The sequence below is a fragment of the Phoca vitulina genome, unplaced genomic scaffold, assembly GCF_004348235.1.
Source record: "Phoca vitulina isolate PV1807 unplaced genomic scaffold, GSC_HSeal_1.0 scaffold80, whole genome shotgun sequence".
NCBI lineage: Eukaryota > Metazoa > Chordata > Mammalia > Carnivora > Phocidae > Phoca > Phoca vitulina.
In genome coordinates this window covers 5,910,671-5,937,184 of record NW_022589783.1, presented here as the reverse complement: position 1 = coordinate 5,937,184, position 26,514 = coordinate 5,910,671, and the positions used below count along the sequence as shown (strand labels likewise).

Below are 26,514 nucleotides of genomic sequence, written 5' to 3'. Positions count from 1 at the left end.
GGGAAGCGGCCCAGGGTGGGGGGGTGGGGGGGAGAGGAGGCAGAGCAGCGAAGGGTGGGGGGTGGGCTGGGGGGCTGCTGTGAAAGGCACTCACCCTTTGAGGGAGGATTTTGTCAGCCATCTTCCTCCTCTTGGCACTGTACATTTTTTAAAGAAAAAACCAGGTTACCATGGCGACAGATCTGGGAGTAACGAGGCCACCTGCTAAATTATCCCGACATCTCCACCCGCCTGGCTGGGGTTCCCACAGCCCGCTTGTCTGCCCGCCCAAGGGGCTACGGCAGTGCTGTCTGGCATGGTGCTCCGTCCTCTTGTGGGGAGCAGACGTGGCCCCGTCCTTTCTCTAGCCTGGGAGCCCCTTTCCACCCCCACCATATCCTCAGGCCAGAGAAATTTAGACTTGGGGGGGTGGGGAAGCTGCAAAAGTGTTTGAGAAAAGCTAGGGAGGGGGAGGACAGAGGAGAGGGAGGAGGGATTCTGAGGACTTTCCCTTTCTGTTAAGCAGGGGTGCACAGCCCAAGGTGGCCTGAGCTCAGAGGGAGGGGAGCCGTGTCGGACACCCTCTGCCATCCCTGGAGCGGGGGGGGGGGGGCGGTGATGGGTGAAGCCGGTGAGGACTTGCACCCCTGGCACCCTGGACTTGGAAGGGGATGCTGACAGGCCCTCGGATCACCTGCCAACAGAGTCCAGAAACACACCCAGAGGGATCCAGAGAGAGGGTTCTCCTGTGGGGTGTGACTGCAGGATGGATTTGGGGTGGCAGCTGGGACCTGGACTCTTCTTGACCCACTAGCTCCTTCTGATTCCCAAAAGCACCCCCAGAAAATCCTTGGCGAGTTGAGATTAGCACCCAGCCTGGAGGATGGCTCTGTACCATCCCTGTGTGGTGATAACCACTGCCCCCTCCCTTCCAAAAGCCTATTCTAAGGCTAGGTAAGCACCTTTCATTAAAGGTCTGATTTGTTTTGAAGAAATTACCTATGTGAAACTCTCCATTTATACAAGACAAATCAGGAACTTGTTTACTGTATAAAAGGATGATTCACTTTGCAAAGAATTCATCATAGGATTCCTATAAATGGTGAATTTTCCTTGATGTGTAAAAAATATTTAATAATGAGGTAAAATCCATATTACTCCTTTTATAGGACTCCATCTGGTGTGCAAAGGGAAGCATGTGTGTTTGGTTAAATAGTGAAACCCAGAGGGGCATCTCTCTTGCCAGACACCAGCAGGGGCTTTTGGGGTGCCACCAGCTGGCTCAGACGGGGAGACGGGCTGGTCCCTGGTGGCTGTGGGGCAGACCTGGTCCCGAGGACAGATTATGGCAGCTCTTCAACCTCTGAGTGCCTAGGAATCACCTGAGAGCAGGACTGTGCAGGAGACCACCCACAGGGCAAATCCCCAGGCTCCACCCCCCTGGCCAGAGAGTCAGATTGAGAATACCTGGAGTGGGGCTTTTAAAGAGTCAAGCCAGGGTACTGAGGACGGTGCACTGGACAGCCACACTTGGAGAAACACAGTCCCTAAAGCTCAGCCCTCGGTCCTACCGCCAGCCCCACCCCCACCCCAAAGACTGAAGCATCTCCCAGAACCTGGGGACAAGGGGGGAGAGAAGGACCGAGCAGGTGACAAGGACAAGGGCGCGACGGCCGCAGCTTCGGTCTCTACGGTGGGCACACAAAGGAACCAGACCAGTGCCCCCTCGGCCCACCTCCCCAGAGGGCATCCCACCCAGGACGGCTCGTTCCTTGCTGATCCTTCTTCCTCGCTCCTTCCAATCTCGCTCCTCACCCACCCCGTCCCTGGGGTCCCGTGGCCCGCCCCCCGTCCGCGCTGGGCCTCACTCACCTGCGGCTCCGCGCGGGGGCGGTGGGCACCGGCTGGCCCTGGCTCTGGGCCTGGCTCTGGCCGGGCGGGGGCGCTGCTCGCTTGCGGGCGGGCTCCATGCCCGCGGGGGCCAGGCCGGGTCGCACGGCGGGGCTGCCCATGTACGGGGAGCCCGGGGGGCCCATGGGCGCCCCCTGGTGGGGCATCCGGGCTCCAGACGGCATCCCGGGGCGCTGGTGGGGGGGCGGGGGCGGGGGCGGAGGTGAAGCAGAAAACTGGCGCCCGCCCGTCAGACCAGGGCCCCGGTTCCAGGCGCGGTGAGCCGCGTCTCTCCCACCCCAAGCCCCCCGGCCGGTGACCCTGATGCCGCCAGCGTGAGCGAGGGGTGGGAGGGGCAGGGGCGCCGCAACCGCGCGGCTTGGCGGAGGGGGCTTTGCGTCTCGCTGCAGGAAGCTAACTGAAGCCAGGCAACTGCACTGGGCATCGCCAGCCTCGGATTTGCGGAAGGTACCGCGAAAATGAATATTAATGGCGCCTTTCAACCTTTTCAAAGGATGTTCACAACCACATGCTCATCCGCAAGACAGACTGAGGGGGTCTTTCCAACCCCACTTGACAGATGAGGCAACCGTGGCTCAAGGAGAAAAGCGACCTAGCCAAGGTCACGCAGCTCCTCCTGGCAAAGGCAGCACTGAACCGCCGTTTCCTGAGGGGCCAGGACTGTTTGCTCTCTGCAGCTTCATCTGGGTTAGAGGCCCAGCTCCCTGCTAGGACTTCTGCCTCTTTCCACTCCTTGCTTCTCAGTCCACTTCCTGGGCTGTCCGGCCGTGCACTTGCCCTCCCCACCTTAACCTGCCCTTCTCTCTGGGCCCCTGCTTTTGACCCCTCAGCTCCAACCACACCCCCTTTGGCTGATTCCAAACCTCCACACCCAGGGGCTCTGACGACTTAGCCCATCCCCCCCCCCCCCAATTTGCTCCTAAGGTGAAGGCTGGAGGCAGCAGGAGCTGGTGAGGTCACCTCCTACCAGGATTCTCTGACAGGACAGGAGGCAGCTGGGCTGGAGGTGGGCTGCCCAGAGTGCTTGGAGAGCTCAAAGGCAGCGGCATTTCCTTTCCATCCATTTCTCCCTTCCTGTCCACCTGCAGAACTCCTTCACTTCCCACCCCGCCCCAGTGAGGTAGGAAGTCAGGGCTCAAAGGGGGCCGTGGAGAGCGAGATGAGGCAGGTGTGCTCCCCTGCCACCTCAGATGGGATGTAGAGGAGATGCAAATCCACTGAGTGAAGTGTTTCACAGACTTTTAAAACCCCACTTGTCCAGATTCCAGAACAGGGATTGGGGAAGGCCAGAGAGGCTGTAAAGTGGAGGGTGGGTGGGAAGGGGACAAAGAGAGCAGGAAGGAGATTAGGGAGCAAGGGATGCACCCCCAGTGTCCCTGTTACCTTTTACACGCTACCCACTTTGCCCCCTAGAGTGCAGATGCCCCCCGGCACAAGGAGGAGCCCTGAGCCGAGCTGGGTGACCAACTCTCCCTCCTGTCCCTCTTGCCCTGTACTAGGTCTAACCCTAACTCCCAGCCAGCCAGCTGTCTCTGTCCATCTCTCCCACAGTGAAAACTGCCCGTCCACGTGTCTGCCTCCCCCACACCACCTGACCCTGTCACTCATATCTCCAGAGTGGTGGCCCAGAATGGAGCCTAGGCCCAGCCCCACCAGTACAGATAGGGTACTGGGAGTGAAGCGGTGGGACTCACAGCCACCCAAGAACCGAAGCTCTAAGTTGGCCAAATTAAAAACAAAAACAAAAACAAAACCCCCCACATGTATAGCCCCCTCTCTCCCCTAGATGGGCCTTTTTAAAGCGACTTCACCCAACAGCATGGTTAGGACTGGCAACTTGGCTGAGTGACACGGGCACCCCTGGGAAGTTGCCTCAGAGATCTCTGGGACTGGAGGACAGGCTGCCCCAGGGAAGCCCCTTTACCCAATCAGCTGCTCTCCCATTTTTCAAGGCCAGCGATACTTGCTGATCTGCTGAAGAGGTCCCGAGAGAGAAGCTTCCAGAGCCCCCAGAGGGCTGTGCCAGCTACTGGGACCACCCCAACGAAGGGCCAAGATTCTAGCGACTCTGGCCTCCCTCACTGAGAATGTGCCTTCTTTGGGGTCACAACCAAATTTGGCCATAGTCAACTTGACTGCCTCCTCTGCACCCAGCTCCAACCCCAGTAGCCATTGCAAGTCCTACAGCCCCTGCCTCTCCCATTCTGCTGCCCTCCACGCTTCTCCCAGCCTGGCTTCTGCTGCCTCAGCCCGAGGTCCCATCCCCTCAGGGCACCCTGGGCTCCCTTAGGCTCCCTGTGTGCCTTCCAAGTCTGCTCCTGGCAGGAAGGTGCCGCCCTGCCCCTTTGGCCTCTAGGCCGCACATCCCTGACTGCAGCCCTTCCTTCACACCTTTGAGGATTTAAGGACATCAGCTTCTGGTGGGCTGAGTCTGCCAAGGGGATCTTCAGACCCCTTAACTTGGGGTCTGTCCCTAGAGAGGGTCTCTCTCTGACCCTGATGGCAGAGGCCATCAGCAAAGCCCCAGGGCCCTCCTGCCAGGATGCAGAGGTTGTTCAGCCAGAGAGCTTCCCGCTCCCAGTGCCTCCAGGGTCACCTGCTCCTTGCTCCCAGAGACACAATCCGAGAGACACTGTCCCAACGGATGAGCAGACAACCAGCCCACCCAGTGCCGTGTCCCCCACCCCCACCCCCAGGGCAGGGGAACACCTGGGCCCACGAGGAAGAGAACAGAAGACAACACTTCTGGTACAGAGGGGACCCCCCCACACTCTTGGGGGGGACAGTCCCCAAGTCCCACCCCCAGCCCCTGACAAGAACCCACGCAAACGCCTCCCGTCCCCGCCCGGGCACCCATCCCCGGCCCGCCGCCTGACGACGTGTTCGAGTGCCAGGGCGCCGGCACAGTCCTGGGGCTGGGCCGCGGGGCCGTGGCGTCCCTGCCAGAGGGGTGGGAGAGCGGGAGCCCCCTCCCGGCCCCTCCCGATCATCCCTCCATTCAGCCCGAGCCAGCTCGCTCACCCTCCCCCGCTAACTTTCCCCCACTCACCACCCCATGGACCAGAAACTCAAAAAGTTTGCTTTTCGTGGCTTTGCGCGCCCCTCCGGCAACTTCGTCCGCGGCCATCGGGGTGGGCTCAGCGGCTCCTCTCACTCTCTCTCTCTCTTCCTCTTTCTTTCCCTTTTCTGCCTTTTTTTTTCCTCCAACTCTCCCCTCTGAGTCCTGCTGGGCTCTCTCACACTTCTACTCGAGCGGAGTGGGGAGGGGGCCCCTTCAGGGCTGCCCTGACGGCCCACGGCCCACGCCGCCGCCGCCCGCCCGCCGCCGCCGCCGCCGCCGCCGCGGCTGCCGCATTCCTGCACTGATAAGACAGAAATAGTCCGGCGGCCCGGGGTCTGCCTGTTGACTCGGCGGGGACAGAAACGCCTGCCTTTCCAGCCCTCGCTGTCCAAACAGCGCAGATAAGCGGCGAGGCACGCCGGCGAGCCCGGCTCCTGGGCGCTGGGCAGCGGCACTGCAGCCGGAGGCCGCCCGAGGGCCGCGGGGAGGCGGCGCGGGGAGGGGACGCGAGGGGAGGTGGCGGGGGGCTCGCCGGCCACCCGGGCCCTCGGCACAAATAGTTTCTCGGTTAGGGAATTCGCCGGCAGGGCCAGGCAGGGAACAGTCAGTTCCAACTGTCCCCCAAGCGGCTCCTGCTGCATTTCTGAGGTCCTTTCCCCAGAGACCTGGCAGGCCAAGTAGGGAAACATTCGCTGGAAGGAATCCGGGGGGGAGCCGGAGCCCGGAGGAGGCCTTCCTCCTGCACCAGGCCGTCAGTGGTGGGTGTGCCCGGGGAGGCGGTGTCCCTTCGCGTCCACAGATGTGTGCGCCCTTGTCTCGCCCGCCGTGTGTGTCTGCACCCTGGTGTGGGCACGGCTCGGCGGCTGTGGGTGTGGATGTTTATGTGCGTGCACAGACAAATGCCTTCTCTGTGTGCCTCCCTCCACGAGAGCCTCTAGTGCGTGCGCCCGCTCGCGGGTGCGTGTGTGGCAGGACATGGCCTGTGTCTTCCAGCTCCGTGTGAGTCTATTTCTGGGTATGGGAGTCTTTGTTTGTCTCTATGTGAGAAAGTGAGGGCAAGAGGGGAAGTATTTCCGAAAAGAGGGGTGGATCCGACTCCTGAGAACAGGAAGAGAAAATGTGAGGGCAGGAGAGGGGCTGGGGTGGGTGCTTGGGTGCATGGGCAGAGGGAATGAGGCAAGCAGAGCCTCATGGCTTTGGAACCGGGCATGAGGTGGGGGTAGGGGACCCAGAGGTGCTGGGGCTGCTGGGCATGGTAGGGCCAGCCTCAAGACCCCAAAGAAAGCAGGGCTAAGTGTGGGATTGTGAGGGAGCCCCAGAAGAGGCAGTGTGGAGGGAGCTAGCAGTCCCTGGGGTGAAGGAGGGGCCGGAAACAGGAGGGGCAAATCCTGAGATCCCCAGGCTGGGAACCGTAGCACCACCCAGGCCCCCAAAGGCCACACCCCTCTCTCCTCCTTCTGGAGGAAGAGCCCAAGGGCTTTGGGACGAGAGTGGGTCAAGTTTCCGTGACTCCCGGGGCTGCATCCAGGTGAGGGTGGGGCAATGCCTGGGGGAATTTGTTGGAAAACTTATTTGAAGTTACACCTTAAAGACCCAGAATTGCACTGGGGGATCCTGACCCTCAACCCCTTCAGAATGCCTTCAGAGGTCAGACAAAGAACTACGGGAGTGTTCTGCCTGGAGAGTGCTTTTGCCTGCAGCCTGATTTCCTTGGGCCCTAGTTGTGCTCCTGTCACCATCCAGTTGGGTGCCCACGGTCAGTCCTCTGGAAGGCCAGAGTGGCCCAGGATAACCCTCCTTTTCTGCTGGCTTAGCAAGGAACCTAGAGGTCCCCTTCCTACCAAATCTCTACCCAGCGTCCCCTTAGACTCGCCCATGCAGAAACTGGGTCCTGGCAGGGTGGGAACGGGTGGGTGGCTGCCAGAGGCCATGAAGGTGGCTACTGGTGACCTGGGGGAGGTAACCTCTCCAGTCTGTCCACTAACCTCCAAAACCCCTCACTCATTCCCATGTCTAAGCCTCTGCTCCCACTATTCTTTTGCCTGGAATCCTTCTACTACTGCTCATCTGCCTATCCAGATCATATTCATCCTTTAAAGCCTAGTGTGGGCCCCACCTCCTCCAGGAAGCCTTCCCTGATTCCACTCCTGTGCACCAAGTTCTCTTCTTTGAATACCCATTGCCATCTATGCTATGCCATGAATTGGCACTTGCCTGACCAGTGTCTGAGATGTTAGGTTTGGTTTTCCAAATGCGGCCTCCTGATTTCAGGAACTGGTCTTTAAGTCCCACTATCCTCCCCACCCCACCCCATGCTGGGACACGGGGACTTCTGATCAAATGCCTGCTAACAGTTGCAACCACCCAAAGCTCAGTGGGCCAGTGGATGGAGCTCATACTCTGCCACTTACCTGAAGGTCTGAGTCACCATGGACACCCCCACCCACTGTGGGTGCTTCTAGCATGGACACGTGAAACCACAGACCTTAGGGGTTCTGGGGGATTGGGGCAGGGGCAGACACCTTTAGGCTTTGTGTAAAGCTCAGAGTTCTTAACTCTCGGAGAGGCCTTTTGGGTAAAGAAGACAGCAAAGGAGGCAGATGGGCACCCCTGCTTGGGCAGCTAAGTTTGAGGGAGGGACATGAAGGGGAGTGGGAATACCCTGCATCTGTGAGGGGACTGGTCCCGGAAGGGAGGAGATTGCAGGAGGTGGTTAGACGAAAGGCTCTGGTGATACCCAGGGAGCTGGTGAGTATCACTCAAGACCATAGCTAACTCTGTCCTGGGCCACCCCAGCATCGGGTCCCCCCCACCAGCCACTTCTCTGGGAGACAGCCTTGTGCCAGCGCTGACAACGGATACATAATGCATGCATGCCCCTCAGGCACATACACCAATGCAAATGCCAGAGGGACAAGGAGCCACCTGGATTTGCCCACACAGGCCCATCTCCACCATCTCCACAGACACTCACACGGTGCCACCGACAAGGCACCAGCCAGCAGGCACATTTGCATGCTGCTTCTACAGGGGCAGACACGGGGGGAGCCTCAGACCAGAAAGCAGAGGCGCAGGGGTGGGTGCCCCGAGCCAGGACTCCCACCTCACAAAGGCCAGGATCCCCAACGGCTCAGCCCCAGAAGAGCGCTCAGCCGTGCCACTGCCACAGGCTCGGGCCGGGGTGGGGTGGAGGCCCAGGGAAAGCCCCGCTTCCAGCTGGCGGGGGACGTGGGGGGAGGCCCGGGGCTTCCTCCCAGCCCGACTGGGCCCTTAGCCTCGGCCAACCGGCCCACGCCGTGCTTCGGGCAGACCGTGCGCGTGTCCGGGCAGAGGGCGGCCGCCCTGCGGCTCGGAGCCGGAGTCCCCCCTGCCGTCCCCCCATCTCTCCTTCCCTCCGAAGCACCACAAGCACCAAATGGCAAAGCGCCTCTCCCCGCTCAGGGAGAGATGCGCGGCGGCCGGCGGGACGGGCTCAGCGTCCCCGCACCCCCCCGCCCCATCACAGCACCGCGCGGGAGAGGAGGGCTGCCTGGCGCCGGGAGCACGTCCCGGCCCGCTGCCGCCCTCCCTCGCCCTCGCCCGCCCGGGGCCGGGGCAGCGGCTGGAGCCGGACGGGAGCCGGCCCGGGCATGCGCACTGCGGCCTCCCTCCCGGTGAAGGTCAGCCCAGGGCCTAGCTGCAGGACTCAGTGGCGGCGGGGGAGGCGGAGGAGGGAGGAGGGATGCAGCGGAGAGACTTAACTCCTTCCCTGCGGGAAGATGGCCATCGGGGCTGAGGCCGGAGCCCGCGGTCCCCCCCTCTCCCCGCCTTCAGTGTAGGTCCTGTTACGGGGACCCAGCTCTGGGGGAGGGGGGAGGAGGGGCAGGGGAGGGAGAATGGAAGAAGGAGGCTAGGAGGAGAGGAGGGAAGCTGGGAAGGGGAGAGGGAGGAAGGCGCGGGAGGAACAAAGGAAACCAGACTGAAGGAAGAGACCTCTTTCCGCTGCCCCCTTTTCTGTATAGCCCCAGCAATAAAGCTTTCCTTAGCGAAATGAAATTACCCTCACTGACTGGGGCATCAGCGTGCGTGCGTGTGTGTGTGTGTGGGGGGGGGTTGGGGAGACAGAGAGACAGAAACACAGTGAGGCCACCTGGAGCTCTCAGGCTGTGGACCTCTGTTTTCCGTGTTCTGGCCCATCGCTAAACTCAGCCCCCAACTTCTCCTCTGGTCACTAAACCCCAGGGCATGCCAGGGGTCCCAGAGGCAGCGCTGACCCAGCCTACCCGCCTGGCCTAAATCCCAGGCCCCCAGGGAACTCCAGCTAGACCTTGAGGCCAGGCCCAGTCCCCAGAGATGGGTGAAGGAGAATCTTCACCTCTGGTGAGGGGCTTCCTCCAGCCAGCAGACAAGACACTGGCAGACCAGGCCTGGGACATCATGGCACAATCCTCCTCCTCCTCCTCCTGGCTCCCCCCTTGACTCCTCTTCCCAGGCCAGAGCAGCGCTGGGTACCTCCCTCTTTGTGCGAGAATGTTTCTGTGCCTGGACACCCTCTGCTACTAGCCAGGGGGCCGTCTGTCTCTTTGTGTGACTTTGCCTTTCTGTGTCAGTTTTGCAAACACACACAAGAAAGACAAATAGGATAGAAAGAAGCAAAACACAAAGATAAACTAGGACACCAAAATAATTGTGTGACCTTGGGCAAGTTGCTGTATCTCCCTGCCCCTCAGCTTTGTCAGGAGTAAAGGGAAGGGGGTAACCAGATGATTCCGAGGGCCTTTCCTGCCCTGAAATCCAAGGATTCCATAAGACAGGGACAGGAACCAAGGCAGACGAGGCGGGAGGGAGAGGGAGACAGAGACATAGAGAGATAGGCCCACACCATTTAAGGGATGCTGCTAACCCAAGGTGAAGCCTGGTCCTTGTGTGAGTACCCTTCCGGTGAGCCTTCACCACTGTGCACCGCTGTGCCGTCAGCCTCCTGGGAGCGAGGCAAGGCCTTGCCTTGGGGTCTCCAGGGACCTGCTCCGTAAGCAGGTGTATGATAAAGGTTAGTGGAATGAGTTAATCCTTCTTCTCTGTTCTGTGTGGGTGCTCTGTGCCCCCTCCCTGCCCCTCACCTACACCTCACGTATACACGATAACTGCAAACGTCAGCATGTTGAACCTGCTGGTCACTGGGGGCCTGAGCACCCACCAGCCCAGAGGGGAGGCACATTTTGGATTTGTAGTAGCTTTGTACTCTCCCCTCATGACCGCCATTAATGAGATGGTTCCTTGTAGCAGTCCACACCCAACAGCTTATAGCACTGAGCAAAAACGAGCCACTCTGGCCTGCTCCCCATTTTGGCCAGGATGGGGTTGGTCTGTGGGGAGGTATTTATATGGGATGCTGAGGCGTGCTCTAACTGCCCCGGCTCCCGTCCTGCAGCCTAGGGGGTGGGACACGGGTCATGGCTCTGCCTAGTGCGGAGGCACAGACCATGCTTGCTCCCCACCCATCTCCCTCTGGACCAACACTGGCCTGTCTAGCTAGATGCAGGGGCAAAAATAAGGGATCCATGGTCTCAGGACTCGCAGGCTATCAAGACTCCAAGGAGCAGCAAGCCTCTCCTTCTCACTGCCTATGTCCCTCCACCAGCCTCCTAGCTGCCCCCCAGCCAGGGCCCGTGAAACCCACCCATCCCATAATGCCTATGTCTGGCTGAAGCCATCACTCCTGCCCTGCTTGTACCCCATGGCTCCCAGGCCTCGGCCCTCCTTTTTCTTGGCAGACAGGAGCCCCATCCCAGCACCTCGGATTCCTCTCCTCTCTCCCCTAGAGCTCGCTGCTCCCTCATGACCAGTGTGGGGACAGTCTCCTGTGGCTTAATGTCCTGCCCCTCACCCCCGGGGAGCTTCTGAGGCCTCAGCTACTGCTCTGACCAGGTGGTCAGAGGGATTTCTGCCAACCACTACATTCTGAGGTCTGGGATGTCACCTGAGTGAAGAAAAAATGAGTAGAAAAAAATACATGTACATTTCCTTGACAAATGTTTCGGGGAAATCAAACCAAATGTCAGTTGGCAGCAGAATGTATAGGTAAAACCTGCCCGGAGGCAACCATGGACCTGGTCTCCCGGGTACCTTCAACTCCGTGAGGAGTCAAGGGTGGGCCCTGCCCTGCCCACAGGGTCTGAGGGCACTTTTACACTGCATGGGTGGGGGCTGAGACGCCCTGCCCTTCCCCTCCTAACCCGACACTCTGTCCCTCCCCACGGTCAGCCTGGATGGAGTGCACCTGCCTTCCTATCATGACATGCTTCCTCCCTGATTGTGTCTGGCCCCACAGAAGGCCCCGGACTCCCTTCAGCTGCATCCTCAGCTCTGTAAGGCTCGGTGTGGCCCCTCTTCTTCTCCCATCTCCCAACCTGAACCCTTTTACTGTGTGGTCTATCAGAAATAAAATTTCCAATACGCTTGGCCACTTCAGTGAACAGCCCTTTTGCCTTTTTGCGAGAGAAGCCCTCCAGAGACCATACTGCCCCCGAAAACTGCCCCTGGTCGTGGCAGTATTTTCCCCAGAGCACCCCTACCACTGGCCTCGAGGTGGGGTAGAGACCCTCCCCGCCACTCGGGGACACTCACTGATGCCCGTCCTCTTCTTGCTGCTTTTCGGGATCTTCATGGATGGCCCTTGCCACACCTCGGGTCTCTCATTCCTCGGACACCTCTCCTCTAGAGATCCCCCCACCTTCCCTCAGCCATTTGCTCCAAGTCACCTCTTGGGTGACTGTCATTCCAGCAGCTGCAGCCCCGTGCCCCAATATCAGCCTTAAGCACCTCACTCTGACCACCATCTCCTGTCCTTCCAGCTCACTCTGTCCGGTTTCCTGATCCCCAAAGCCTGTGACTCCACTGGAACCTCTGGTCCATTTCTCTGACCCACACCCCTCATCACAACCACACCGTTACATATGATTCTTTTTTTAAAAAAAAAAATTATGATAAAACATACATAACATAAAATTCACCATTTCACCTCCTTTGCATATACTCTTGACTCTCTTACTTAAGAGTTAAATCCAGCTTTCACCAACTCCTGCCCTGTACCTGGCACCTGCATGTGGCCGGAGAGAGACACACAAGCACCCTGATGGGGTCTCAGTATTCAGGAGCACCCTGGCCCCATGCTGCCCAGCTGTCCCGCTGTCCCTCCTCCACGCACACTCTGTCCCGCCCTGCTCCCGATGTGAGTTTCCACATCTGCTCCCCTGCTCCCCCTCCCCATTCCCAGCTGACCCCCTTCATGAGACACAGAAGCTTCCAAAGAACTTCCACCTAGCCACCTCAGTGGGAACACGTGGTCCTAGCCACAGGCCAGAAGCAGGCGGTGCTCTGGGGCAGCCCCAGAGCCACCTTGTCCTGCTCCCCTGGGGCCGCTTGGTGGCCATGAGCCTCAGAACTCAGAGGGTCTAACGTGGCCTAAGGAGGATAGAATTGAGCTGAGCAAAAGGCGAAAGGCTCCATCTGTGTGCAGAGGACTGGCTGCAGGTTTCTTGGGGGAACGGGGCCAAAAGTGCGTGGGTCTGAGAAGAGGTGGTCTTTGAGGCTGGTCTATGATCAAGGATCTCGCGGTCAAAGCTGGGCTCAGCCTCTCCCATGTCCCCACACAACATACCCTCTTTACTCCGGGGCTCAGAGAGCTGTGGCGATGGCCAAGAGGCTTCAGGAAGACTCGCTGGGGAGTGGGCAGTAGGGAGGAGATGGAGGAGGATGGTCTCAGGACCTGCTTGGTGTACAGCCCCTGGTTGCACAATCCTTTGTAATTAAGGCCAGCTGGTGCCCCCCCACCCCAGTGAATCCCCTCCAGGTAGCCCCTCAGCTAGCCCTGACCCCCTGCCCTTGCTCCCAGATCTGGGCTTTTGCTTTGGCCATTGCCACCTAGTCTGTCTTGGGACAGGGCTGTGACAATGAGGCCTTACTACCCTTCCCATCACCCCAGTTCTTCTGGGGTCCTGTCCTCCCCCAGGCCCTGAACCCACTGCCCTGGGTGGGGTCTCCGCAGGCACCACAGCGTGATGCCTCTGAGCTTAGACTTCAGAACAGGACTTCTCAGCCTTAGCACCACTGACATTTGGGGCTGGGTAGTTCTTTATTGTGGGGGTTGTCTCACGTATCCTACGATGTTGGTGGCATCCCTGGCCTCTATCCAGGAAATTTTACCAGCACGCCCCCTGCCCCCCCTCCAGTGCGACAAACAAAAATATCTCCCAATGTTGTCCTTTGTCCCTGGAGGGTGCAATTGCCCTGGATGGAGGACCACTTCTGACGGTCCCGGGTTCACACTCAGCTCATAAATTTGCACCAGTCCCTTCACCTGTCCGAGCCTTGTCTCCCCGGGGCGCCCCACACCTGACTCGCAGGTAGATGTGAGGCTTAAAATGAAGCCGTGCACGTGCAGAGTGGGGCACAGGGCCTGACACAGAGGGGACACTTAGCAGTCGCCACTCTTACTAGCTCCTGACGCTGAGTTGGCCCGCCCCTGCCCGTGTGGCTGCCACGGCCCCGCCTCATCTCTGGGTCCCGGCGGCCCTGCTCTCCAACAACCCCCAGCTAGGAGACTGGTGAAAACAGGGAGCCCTCAGAGCCCCTCCGCTGCGGGGCCGTCACAAAACCACGGAGGGAACCTCTGAGGGCTCAGCCGGGCAATTACTCATAGTGGCTAATTCTGGTGGCTCGGGGAGCCCATGCGGAGTCTGGGTTCTACCCCAACCCCTGGAAGCTTCCGTGAGTGCAGAAAGTGGCATTGGTATGCGGGGTGGGTCTCACATGGGAAGCTCAGAAACTTGGTAAGGACTGCAGGAAAGGGGGGAAGGAAGACATTCAGAAGCCCCCAGAAGCGGCAAAGCCACCGGACTCACACCTGAGAAGAATTCGTCAGGGCGACTGTTGGGCCAAGAGAAGCTGAGGTCCAGGAGCTGCCGCTGGAGGCATCTGGAGCAAGAGCAGGGCCTCCTCCCACGCCTGTCCCCTTCCTCCTCTGCTGCCACACATTTAACGAGCGCCTACCGTGTGAGCGCTCCGTGCCAAGTGCAGCTCATCCACCCACGAGACAGCCTCAGCCCCGGGGACACAGCGAGTTTGAGGACCGGATAGGGACGGGTGGGCTGGCGGCATCGGAACGGTGAGAAGCCCGTGTCAGCTCCTGCCTCAGGACAGTTGCTGCTGGGGGGGGGGGGTGTAGGCGCGGTGCACCCCATTCTGGAGCTCTGGGCTTCCTTATGGGGAAAAGAGGCAATCAGAGGGGCTGTGGCTTGGCTGGGTGGCCGGCCTTGTGGCCGTGGTGAAGAAGCCAGCAGCCAGCTGCAGCCGTGGCCGAGGGCGTCCCCAGGCGCTGTGTCCCGGCCCCGGCAGAGGCGGAGCCCGCCGCGGGGATGTACCAGTGCACACCGGCGAATGCCTGGGCTGTCTGTGGGAACAGAGGGCTCGGGCCTCCTTCTGGCTGCACGCGGCCCCACGTGAGCAAAGCCACAGCCGGCTGAGGAGCTGGTGTTCCAGGGCCAAGGGGCAGCGGGGACCTCGGTCCTGCCTGGGGCGCGCATGAGCCTGGGTCACCTCCCAGAGGTTCTGGCTACCTAGAGCTCATCTTCTCCCTCCTCTGTGAGACACGGCTCCAAATTCCAAAGGCATCATAGTCCACCCCCCCACCCCTGCCAACTCCCACACAGGTTGAATTGTGTCTCCCCCAGCTGAATTCATTTACTGGAGTCCTAACACCCCTCCCTCAGAATGTGTTCATGCTTGGAGATGGGGTCTTTACAAAGGTAGTCTAGTTAAAATGAGGTCAATAGGGTGACCCTAATCCAATATGACCGGTGTCATAAGATAGGGGAAATTTAGGACACCCGGACAGGTACACACAGAGGGAAGACGTGTGACTCGGGGAAGACAGCCGTCCGCAAGTCAAGGAGGAAGGCCTCAGAAGGAACCCAGCCCCCTGCTGACACCTTGTTCTCTGGCATCCTGCCTCCAGAAAATACATTTCTAGCCTACCCTACATTTCTAGACTCACCAGCCGCCCCCCCCCCCCCCACAGCTTTCCCTACTCTTGTGTTGGTCTTCCTATGACCGGCCTGCCCGTTCAAGGCCCACCCGCCTCTCCCCTCGCATCCCCTGATCTGCCTGGAGCCACCGAAAGCAGGGCACTGAGAACAACGTGCTTATGAGCACAACGCAGGGCTGAGCCTGGGGCCAGAACACCTGAGCTTGTGTCTTTTTGCCACCACCAATTGACAGGAGTACAAAAGGGCCACGCTGTGTCAACCTGTCTTAGCCTCAGTCTGTTTATCTTTAAAATGGGTACTGCGCCACTTCAGCTCTTACAGGCTTATTGTGAATAGCAAAACAGTACTGATGGGACACATGTGGGAATTCTCGTTAAGTCCTAGAGGCCCAAACGAAGCTATCACTGTGAGTAACATATCACTCCTTGGTAACCATCCATCCCACTTTGGACTGTTATTGAACTCACTGTCAGTTAAAACTGCAATTCTCTTTCTACTCTGATTGTGCCGAAACGTGTCTCCCATCCCCTACTTCTAACGTTGCCTATTTGGATTCAAGAACAGATAACTTGTACTTACTCCTGTTGATATTCATCTTGTAGGAATCAGCCCATTATTCTAAGCTTGAGATGCTTTGAATCTCAGTTCGGTTATCTGATATATTTGCACCCTTTCCAGCTGAGTGTCATTCATAGATCCATGAGGAAGACCTTCTCTCCTCATCCAGGTCCATGCTGACCATACTGGGAAAGGACAGGCAGACAAAGCCCTCTCTCCAGACAATCTACAACCTTGGGGCTGAGTCTTCAATTGGCAGCAAATTTACTCAATCGTAGTAACATGCAGTGATGTGGTGGAGTGTCTTGTTGGTAGTTTAAAATCAGCCGTGGTAGGAGTATTTATACCATGGAAATTGGCAAATAATACAAATCAGATTTCAGCTCCCCCTTCCCACCCTGTCAAGAGCCAGTTGTTAAATATTTACCCGCACACTACTGTATCCAGCCCACGTTTATGTGTCACACTCAAGATATTGGGAGAGACTTTGTCAAACACCTCCAAATTCACACATACATCTTTACGGAGCGTCATAGCCTACAAAACAGTGCAGTATGCATTATTTAATTTGGTTCTTTCAACATCCCAGGAAGTTACAGTGCTGAATATTACTATACCCATTTTACAGATGAGGAACACAAGGTTACTGATTGACTCAGAGCCAGACAGGGATCTAGCGTCAAAGACGGGGCTCAGACCGCCATGTCCTGATCTCAAGGTCCCTGTTCTCTTCAGCTTGTCATCGAACTGCCCCCCCCCGGCCCCCACCATTGGTTGTCAAAGGTGCCCTGAATTCCCTCACCAGCTGCGGTTCTGGGTTTAAAACTCAAGCTTTGAGGGGGATTCTACCTCTATTCCTTCCTGTTAGCAGCACATTATTGGGATCCCTGTTTCTACAGGGGGAGGACCGTCAAGTTTTTGACAAGACTCTCTGCATTCTGTTTAAAATTCATTGATGACAAGAGACTGCTTAAAGTGACCCTAAGTCAATGCGGTATTTCTCAACCTGGGGTCCAATGATGCCTGGGACCCTTGAGTTCTCCGGGCTAGCAATGCAGATTTAGGGCTCTGGGCTAGAAGAGGTGACCGGTCGGGGGGTGATGGCATGAGAGGAAGCCAAGGAGGAAGCTGCAAAACAGACAGGTTTGGCTTAGCCCACACAGTGTCTTTCTTAAACACTTTTTAAAATCTTAAAAATTGAGAGATTTCACATAAAAAGCCAGATTTCCAGAATCTCTGAAAAACCTGGAAATCTGGCAACACAAGCCCACTGATATACTTGGAAACAATCAGATGGAATTGGGGAGGGGCTCTCCCTTTTTGAAGTGGCAGGACTTCTCCAATTTACCCCCCCCCCAATGTGGGGAGTTGCAAACTCTAAAGCCCTAGGCACCCAGCAATGAATGTAAATGAATGGTGTGAGCTTTGAGCGCCAGGACAACTAGCCTTTGACCTTGGGTCTAGGTGCTGGGGTACAAAGGGCTGGCCTGGGCCTACAGAAAGGGCTGGCTGCTTTGTCTCTTTGAGAGCCTCTCTGGTTTGGGTCACCGCACACCTCTGAGGGCTGGATGTGGTGGACAGACCCCAACTAGGACTCTTGCACTAACCATTGGGAAGTTAGTTTCAGTTTCTCATCTTGAAAGTGATGATGATAATATTAGCATTTACCTCATAGTCTTGTGGTGAGGATAAATCAGCTAAACCACGAGAGATTCTTAAAACAGTTCCTAAAACTTGCAATAAGCTCTCAATCAACACTGGTTGCTATTCTTCTGCCCCCCGCCTGCTTGGCTCTTCTCCTTCTGGTGCGAGCTGCTCTGGAGTCTCGGGGGCTGATGAAGGAAGAAATGAGGGCTGGGACTGTTGGGGGTGGGGTGGGGGCATCTGGACAGGTGGGGCTCTAGTCCACCAGACAGGCATTCTTTAAAAGTGTGTCTAAGATGGTTTTCTCCTGAAGGAAGAGGCCAGAGTAAGAGAGTGGTTGGATGGTAAAAGTAAGGGGTCAAAGAAGAAACTGAGGCACAGGGGCGCCTGGGTGGCTCAGTTGGTTAAGCGACTGCCTTCGGCTCGGGTCATGATCCCGGAGTCCCGGGATTGAGTCCCACATCGGGCTCCCTGCTCAGCAGGGAGCCTGCTTCTCCCTCTGACCCTCTCCCCTCTCATGTTGTTTCTCTCTCGCTCACTCTCTAATAAATAAATTTAAAAAAAAAAAAAAGAAACTAAAAAAAAAAAAAGAAACTGAGGCACAAAAGCAAAAGAATGCTTCCTGCTGGGTGGGGTAGAGTGGGGTCTGCAGACAGAGCTGGAGCTCAGCTTCTCCTCCTTCTACTCCGGCCCCTCCTCCGAGCCCACCCACTGGGGCTCCTGCTGTGGATTCAGCTGCTGACAGGGGATCAGATCTGCTCACAGCCCAGGACAGCCAGAGCACCACAGGGCTCTCCCCTCCACCGCGCTGGCTGACTTTTTATTTCCAGCTCAAAACTTCACTGAAGGCAAAGAAGGCGGGGCTCTTAAATATGCAGACTTGCAGCAGGGCTGGGAAGCTGGGCTAAAGCTAACGAGATAACTCTGCTTCTGAGTTCAAGATGTGGGAGCGGGGAGAATGGAGTTCGCAGCTGAGGGGTGGAAAGGCCCAGGGGCTGCTCGCTGATTCCAGGCCTTTATGAGCCCGCAGTATACGGGCAGCGAGAAAGGAAGCTGGGCCTGGGACCAGGGGGGACAGGGTCACAGGGTCTACGGATGACACCTGGATGCCGTGGTGCTCAGGGCGGCACTGAGCACCACATTTTAACCCACGGGCCGGCGAGGGGCACTCTGGCATTCACCACATGCTGGGTGTCTGAGCTGAGTGCTCAGTACTTAGCATTCCACAGAATCTTTATAGAAGGGGCATCAAGTCCCACCTTACAGACGGGACACTGAGGCTCAGAGAACTAAGTGCCTCTTCCCACACCCACCTAGCTGGTGAGGGGCAGAGCCCACCTTCCAACGGAGACCTGGGAGCCCCGAAGCCTGTCTGCTAGCACCAGGCAGCCTCACCCCCCTCTGGCTCTCCCAGTGGGCGCCAAGGGTGAGAGCCGCCTGCACAGGCCCCCAGGTGAGGAACATTTGAGGAAGCCAGTTCCCGAAAGTTCCTGCAGGCGGACCCGGGGAGTGTGGACAACTGCTTCCAAATGTCTGGAGGCAGTTAGATGTCATGGAAGCAGAAAAGGGTTTATTCTCTAGAACTCCAAAGGGCAAGACCAGGGTCACTGGAAGGAAGATTCTCCTCACCACAAGAACAACTAAAGATGGGGTGCCTGGGTGGCTCAGTCAGTTAAGCATCCCACTCTTGATTTCGGCTTAGGTCATGATCTCAGGGTCGGAGCACGGGTGGGGGGGATCAAGGCCCGTGTCAGGCTCTGTGCTCAGTGGGGAGTCTGCTTGAGATTCTCTCTCTCCGTCTGCCCCTCCTCCCTCTCCCCGCCCTTCCCTCCCCCAGGCATGCTCTCTTTCTCTCTCTCTAAAATAAATAAATAAGTCTTTTTTTAAAAACCCAACTAAATATGGAAGGAGCATCTGTGAACATGGTGAACAGGTCCTTTTGGAAAGGGACAGCTGCCCAGGCATGCGCCAAGAGCAGCTCAGGTGTCAGCAGGCCAAGGTGGGTAGGCAAGAAAGGCCCCCCCTTGGGTTGTGGGGTGTAGAGAGGACAGGGCCAACCATACGAAGGGATCTCAGGGTCCTCTTCTTTTTTTTTTAGAGAGAGAGAGAGAGAGAGCAAGCGAGAGAGCAGGGGAGGGGCAGAGGGAACGGGAGAGAGAGAATCCCAAGCGGGCTTCACACCAAGCGCAGAGCCCGATGCAGGGCTCCATCCCACGATCCTGAGATCAGGACCTGAGCTGAGATCAAGAGTCGGACACTTAACCAACTGAGCTACCCAGGCGCCCCTCAGGGTCCTCTTAAGATCAGCTGTCAGAGCCACCTCCCCCCCCAACCCCCTGCCTCATTCATTCACGAAATATTGTTCTGTGTTGTGTTGAAAAAGACAGACGCAGTCTGTGCCTTTAAGGAGCACTGCACTGACATCTTTAAATTTTTTGTACATGCTATAAGCTATAAGAAGGTGGGACTTCATACCCAATCAGGGTGGGAGAAAGTGTCCCTGGAAGAAGTGGCATTTAAGTCGAGACTTGAAGGATGGGCAGATTTAGGCAGGTGAAGGGAGCTGGAAGTGTGTTGCAGGCCAAGGGAACAGCACGTGGGAAAGCCCTGAGTGAGGGCAGGCGCTTGAAGCCCGTGAGGAAACGGAAGAGAGAACAGATCAGATCTGTGTTGCTGGGGTTGGGGGCAGGGGCCCAGACTGAGAGCGGGGCACCACTTGGGTGGCTACCTCGGTGGTCCAGGCAGGAGACAACAGTGGCATTACTGAGACGTAAGCGGATGGAACTGAGATGTATCTAGGAAATCAAACCAAATCAAAGGAAGAGGTGATTGTTCCAAGGGAGAGAGAAGGAAGGGGGAGGGTCAGATGTCACTCCCAGGTCTGGGCTTGAGCTTCTGTGTGGCTGTCAGCCATATGGCCAGCCCCACCCCCACTGTGGAGGGGACCCCATGCTCTTGTCATCGTGTGTTCATGGGGAGACCTCTACTCTGCTCCTCTGGAGAGAAGACTCTGGAATAATCCTGCCACCTCTCCCACCACTTGGGAGGGGCTCTCTGCCTGAGGAGGTGGGGGGGGGTCCTGACATCTGCAAGACAAGTTCTCCTGGGCCAGGGGTGGTGACATCAGGACTGTTCCCTGCAGCCTGCCCTTCCCTTTGGGGTGCGTCTGCTGGCAGGAGGGAGCCCATCTCAAGCTGTTCCCATGCCCCAGATAAACAAACCCAAGTTAGGGTATCGGGTCTGCCTGGGGCATCCAGGCCTCAGGTTCAAGCTTCTTTCTCTAGTCTGGCTGGCCCTGCGGTAAAGCTGATTTATGTCCCTGACACGCGGGCCTACTTCTCAGCGGGCTCACGACCTACGGTGTAAGGCATGTGACTGGGCCCACCCTATACCCAAACCCACCTGCTGGGCATGTGTGCTGGTTGAGGTCTCCAGGTTCCTACAAGGATATGAGCCTTCCCCAAGAATGTGACTCTGTACTTAATTCCCGATTTAAACAGACCTTCCTGCTGCCTGACCATTCTCAAAACTTTGTTGTAAATAGTGGCGTGTAGAGCACTTCCCGGAGGCAGGCGATGTCTTCCTCTGTAGCCCTTCTAACTTTTGTCCCGGGATTGACCATGATCAGCGATATTTACATGGCTGCGTGCTATTTTGTTGGTCTTTGCCCTCCCCTAGGAAACCTGTGCTGAGCTCTGCCACCCAGTGTCCCCCTCACGTCACCACACAGGAAAAACTTCTCGGGGTCACAGGGCCCGAAATCACAGTGTCTTTGAGCAAATGGTTTGGCTTCCTGGCGGTGTGAATGACACGAGCGTCCTGTTTTCTCACTGTGGAGGGGGCCTCGGGGCCTTGGGGCTTGGGTTTTGTGCACTAATGTCATCCTTGGCTGCCACATCTATTCCCTGCCCTGTATTCCCAATGTCCTGATGTCCTCCCTACACGTGTCTTTGCAACGTGCCTCCGACCCTTTCTGGAGTGAGGTAGAAAACAAGCACATCTTCCTGCATCTTCTAGTCTCTGCTTTTCTCCCCCTCCCCACAGTACCGCTGCTCCTCGCTCCAGGCCCCAGAACGTTCTTCGGTCTGGAAAGAAGGTTGACATGGGAGATGATCCAAGTTTGTAAATTCCAGGAAAGGCATGAGCGGGACACATGCTCATAAGACACATTCTCAAATTTCCTGGAAGTTAAGTTTAGGTAACAAAGGAATTGGTTTCACAGCTCGGGAAGCAAATCAAGAGGTGGGCCAGACCAAAGTGAGCGACCACTCTCCCACAGGGTCCTCACAAGTGATCAAGGGTCTGCACATCCCTCACCAGCCGGGGACACCACGGCCACAGCCCTGGCCCCCACCAGGAGTCCCTCAGCAGAGGCCACCAGAAGCGGGCTGACGCCTCCAGCACGGTCATCCGAGAGGGCTCAGAACCCAGCGGGACCTGAGGGCCATTCGCTCAGCCCACGTGTCTGCAACTCGGCCTTCTCTCGTGACACCTCCTGCCACTTCCTCCCGTGACACCCCCTCCTGGTGACACCTCCAGCTCATTACCTCCACCACTTAACGCTCACTAATAACGAGCTCTCACTTGCAATCACACTGCCGGCACTCGGGGCGAAGACAGCCTCCAGCTGCTGCACGCCTGTGCTCGCGCCCCCCGCGCTGTCTAGACGCTAGCACGGGGCCTGTCAGCGTCCAAACGACAGCACGTGCCCGAGCCGCCCAGCGTCAAAGCCGGCTCCATGCCTGGGACTGCACATGCTGAATGAAGCCCAGTTTCACGTTCACGTGGTTCTAAAACAAAACGCCAGAAACCTCCCCGAGCACCTCACCCCTTGTCCCCTGCATCCCACGGAGAGGCCCCCAGGAGCCTCACGACGGACCCTCCGTTCACCTTGTGACCAGGCCCCTCCGGGACGAGGGGTCACTAGGATGTACCCACCACGCTCAGAGCCTCCAACCCCCCAGGCTTCTCACGCCTCCCCTCCCCTGCTGCCCATCCTCCGGGGGGATCACCTCCTTCAGGCAAGGTCTGGATCAACCCAGGGCACCGACCTACTGCTGCCACGGAGCCAGCTTAGGGCTTAGCTCAGTGCACCCCAAATCAGCCACGACTTACAAGGACTCACCACGTGGGGGCCCCGGCTCTCGCGTACCTCCCAGGGACCCCAGCTGCTCGGCAAGCCTCCAGCCTCAGACACCCGACATCTTTAGGGTTGCCCAGAAAGTACACCAGCTTACACCTTCTCTTTAGGATTCTGCATTAAAAAACCAGCCCCTGCAAGCTGGGGAACAGGTCCATACTTAACCTAAGGCAGTGGTTAGGTTGTGGGCAGTAGGCAGGACCTTTGTGCGGGGCCTGGACTTTCCTGCACTGCACTGCATGGTTCCCCAGTGGCCGGCACCAGGTGACAGCCCCGGGCTCGTCCCCGCCCGCAGCCAGCAGCCACGGCACCATCTTGCCCAGGCACAAGCCCGCCACAGGGGTGGGATGGAGGGGAACAGCCCAGGCAGGAGAGAGAGAGTTCCTCGGCCCTTTCGAGGAAGGAGAAGCTGGGAAAGCCACCCTCATTTCACCCAGCGCCTTGTCCTCTGGAATCCCACTTCACGCTGCTCCTTTCGAGGACTTTCCCCTCCTCAGAGCCCTGGGGTCTGAATGGTCTGCTGGGGCACTCCCCTCGGGCTTCGGGTCCTGAGGGCAGGGAGTAAGTCCCTCACACCTCCAGGGCCCCCTCCCCCCCAGCACCCAGCCTGTCACAGGAGACTCCCACTGCTGAGGCGGCCAGGGTGACAGGTGGGGCTGGGCAGGCCTCAGACCCAACTCCTGCCCTTTCCCACAGCTGAACGGGGCTCTCAGGCAGGCAGCCTTTCCACCCGGTGCCTCGGTGCTTCCTTCTGGACCAGGGGCACCGACGTGATACCAGCCTGGCCAACCTCCTCACACTTTGCCAAGAGGAGGCCCAGGAAGGTCCCACTCACGTGCGATGGGCCTGAGCACCCGTGAGTCTGAGGCCTGCCTGGTGGCAGCACAGGGCTGGCCCCACCCGAGGCCACGCAACAGGCTACCACCACCTCCCCGTCCTGCCAAGAACAAACCCCTGCCTGGGTTCTGGAAGGATCTTAGAGGTTTGCCAAGGCAGGTTTGGGGTTAGGTTTCTAGAGCCCAAGGTGTGCTGGGCATCAGCAGGTCCCCCCCAGCTAGCAGGGATCATGTGTGCACACACACAGGTGAGGACGGAGGAGGTGTGTGTCTGCGTGTCTGTGAGTGGGAGGAAATGAAATAAGCCAGAGACCCAGACCATTTTCACCTGAGCCAAAAACTGGTTTCAGGCTCGCTGGTTCCTGGCGCAGACTGGCTTTGATAGGTAGGAGCCAGGGAGCCAGGAGGAGAGGGGCACTCAGAAGAGGTAGTGGAAGGGTGGAAGATGTCAGCAGGGGCTGGGGGATGGCCCCAGCAGTGGGAGGGGATGGGAAGAAGCATGTCATAGGTCTGGCTCGGGCGGGGCAGAAATGCCAAGAGGGGGCCTTGGGGTATGACCGGAGGCCAAGAGCCAGCACCACTCAGTGGGGTCACAGGGCTCCTGTTCCTGGGCTGGGGGGGCAGCGCCTACCTGTACCACGGCGGGTGGGTGCTGAAGGCCTGGAGTCATAGGTGGCAGGGTCCTGCAGTGGGGGAGTCATCCAGTGCCCCCTCGGTGCCCGGGCCCAGAGCCCACTGCCCCTGCAGCACCAAGGGCCATTGTGAGGAGAATCTGAAAGGAGAGGGCAGTGGGAGGGGTGGGCCAGACCCCGAGCCCCAAAGGCAGAGTCCAAATGGACCTCCGAGGGCTGGTGAGGAAACCTGAGGGGCTCAGCTGGGTGGACCAAAGTCCGGGACAAGGAGGTCTGAGAAAGAAAACAGGAGGTATGCAGAAAGGGACCAGGGTGGAGGTGACAGGCAAGGGCCAGCGAGGGCTGCACGGGGAGCATGGGGCGGGAGCAGTGTGAGAGCAGGAAGCAGTCGGCAGAGACCAGGTCTTGCAGGACTAAGCTAGAAGGACAGAGCAGAGAACCCAGGCAAGACCCAGGCCCAGCAGGAGAGGCAAGTTTTGGGGACTTGGCGATAGGCAGGAGAGAAGAGGGAGAGCTGGGCATTGGAGGCACAGGGCATGACCATCAGGCCCAGGTGGGACCTGGATGGCTCCTGGAGCCCAGAAGGGACATCTGAGGGAATCCCTGGGGGCGGCAGGCACATCAAGTAGGCCTGTTCTTAGTGTGCCCACTGTGCTCACGCCGGCCCCTCCCTGTGTGCATAGCAGTCCTGGTTTCACCCCTCCCGCAAGAGCAGCAGGGCCACAGGCTGGGGTCAGGACCCAACTTGTGAACTCAAGTCCTTGAGCAGGTGGAGTGTGGGGGACAAGGAAAAGGCATTGCTATAGGTATGGGGTGGGGCTTGAGCGTGGTTCAGGGTCGCACGTGGGTGGTGTTGGCCAGGAGGTGACTCCGAGAAGTGTGAGGAGGCAGGCCAGCAATGAGAGGAGGAAGATGCCAATGGGGGAGAGGTTACCAGCCCAGGGGCGGTGGTGGGGGGTGCCCTGCAGGAAGGCTGAGACAGAGGGACAACCTGAATGGGAGAGAAGTGTCCAGGCAGGAGGGTGCCAAGTGGAGACAGGGAAGGTGCCAGGCAGGGGAAGGAGGGAAGGTGCCAGGTGGTGGGGGAGGAGGGGAGGTGCCAGGCAGGAGAGGAGGAGGGGAGGTGCTAGGCAGGGGAGAGGAAGGGAGGTGCCAGGCAGGGGAGGGGGGGAGGTGCCAGGCAGAGGGAAGGAGGGGAGGTGCCAGGCAGAGGAGTGGGTAGGAGGGAGAGGATGCCAGGCAGGAGCAGGATGGGAACATGCTAGGCAGGGAGGCGGTGGCAGGCGAGGGGGAGGAGTAGGTGCAAGGCAATCAGGGAGGAGGGAAGGTGCCAGGCAGGGGAGAGGAGGGGAGGTGCCAGGCAGGAGAGTGCCAGGCAAAGGGAAGGAGGGGAAATGCAGGTGGAGGGAGGATGGGAAGGTACCAGGTAGGGAAGGAAGGAAAGACGCCAGGCAGAGATGAGAAGGGGGAAGTATCAGAGAGGAGGTATGATGGGAGTCTGCCAGTCATGGAAGAGGTGCAAGAAAGGGGGGAGGAGGAAGAGATACCAGGCTGAGGGTGGGGGAGGTGCCAGGCAGGGGGAGGAAGAGAGCGAGGAGTGGGGGGAGAGATCAGGAGATGAGGAGGGGATGAAGACGCCAGGCTGGGGGGGGGGGGGGCCGGGGAAGGGGGAGGGCCGGGAAAGGGGAAGGGGCCAGGAAGGGGGGAGAAGGAAGATGCCAGGCAGGGGGGAGGAGGGATGTCAGGCAGGGGGGAGACCGGAGAGAGGGGGGGCAGGGAGGAGAACGGGGAGAGGCCGGGGGGGCGGAGGGGGATGTCAGACAGGGGGAGATGCCAGACAGGGGGGAGGAGGATGCCAGGCAGGGAGAAGAAGGGATGCCAGGCAGGCGGGAGCAGAGGAGATACCAGGCAGGGGGGAGGAGGGATGCCAGGCAGGGGAAAGAGGGATGATGCCAACAGAGGCAGGACGGGTACTGCCAGGCAGGGAAGGCGGGGGCGCCGGCGCAGCGCGGCCGGGCGGCGTCTCCGCAAGGGCCTGGGGGCCGCGCAGCGCGGGTCGCTCACCTGCTCCCCCGGGACCCCGGCCCGGAGCACGGCCGCCCGCTCCCCGCTCGGCGCGCTCGGCTCGGCCCGGCGCCTGCGCCGCTGCAGCCCGGAGCGGGGGAGGCGCAGGGAGCGTCTGCAAAGAGCGAGGAGCTTAATAATGAGTTAGGGATCAGAGCAGGCAGCGTCGCCCCAGCCATCCGAAAGCGCGATCACCACGCTGCGAGCATCGCCGCCCGCCCTGGCCAAGTCCATTGTGATCCTCAGCCTGTGCACAGATGAGCCTTAGGTCCGTAGGTGCACCCACGCGCCCACTGAGTCCCACAGACCGTCAGAGCATCCCAAGTGACCGCAGACATTACCTGCTCTCGGACCACACGCGCGCGCGTGCACACACACACACACACACACACACACACACACACACACGGGGAGCGGGGCATCGGTTCTACTCCAGGTTCAGAGCCAGGCACTGACTGATGACACCTCCTCCTACCTTTATGCACAAGCCCTTGCCCCACATCCAGTCACAGGAGCCGACCCTGGTCACTCCATGGGGTCTCCCAGGAATACATTTGATCTAGCGCGTTCAGTAAGCAAATGTGGGTAGGAATCCCCCTCCAAGCACCAGTAGCAGCTAGCACAGTGCCTGGCATACAGCAGGGGCTCAACTCTCACCTGCTAA

General features: G+C 58.7%; 1 protein-coding gene across 3 annotated transcripts in view; it reads right to left on the bottom strand.

The window, feature by feature from the left end:
* The window catches only part of SMARCD3 (SWI/SNF related, matrix associated, actin dependent regulator of chromatin, subfamily d, member 3), a 30,429-nt gene extending 4,485 nt beyond the window's left edge, over positions 1-25,944 (bottom strand). Inside the window, exons 1-4 of one of the 3 annotated variants that reach the window (XM_032394320.1) lie at positions 25,851-25,944; positions 23,786-23,926; positions 1,852-2,063; positions 95-137 (exon numbers count right to left, since the gene is read on the bottom strand). In XM_032394320.1, the coding sequence (XP_032250211.1) occupies positions 95-137; positions 1,852-2,063; positions 23,786-23,824 (294 nt within the window). In that variant the 5' untranslated portion in view covers positions 23,825-23,926; positions 25,851-25,944. Of the gene's footprint in view, positions 1-94; positions 138-1,851; positions 2,064-4,939; positions 5,124-23,785; positions 23,927-25,850 lie in introns of those variants that run through there. The other 2 variants (XM_032394321.1, XM_032394319.1) reach the window with 2 other exon arrangements.
* Between the last annotated feature and the right edge of the window lie 570 nt (positions 25,945-26,514).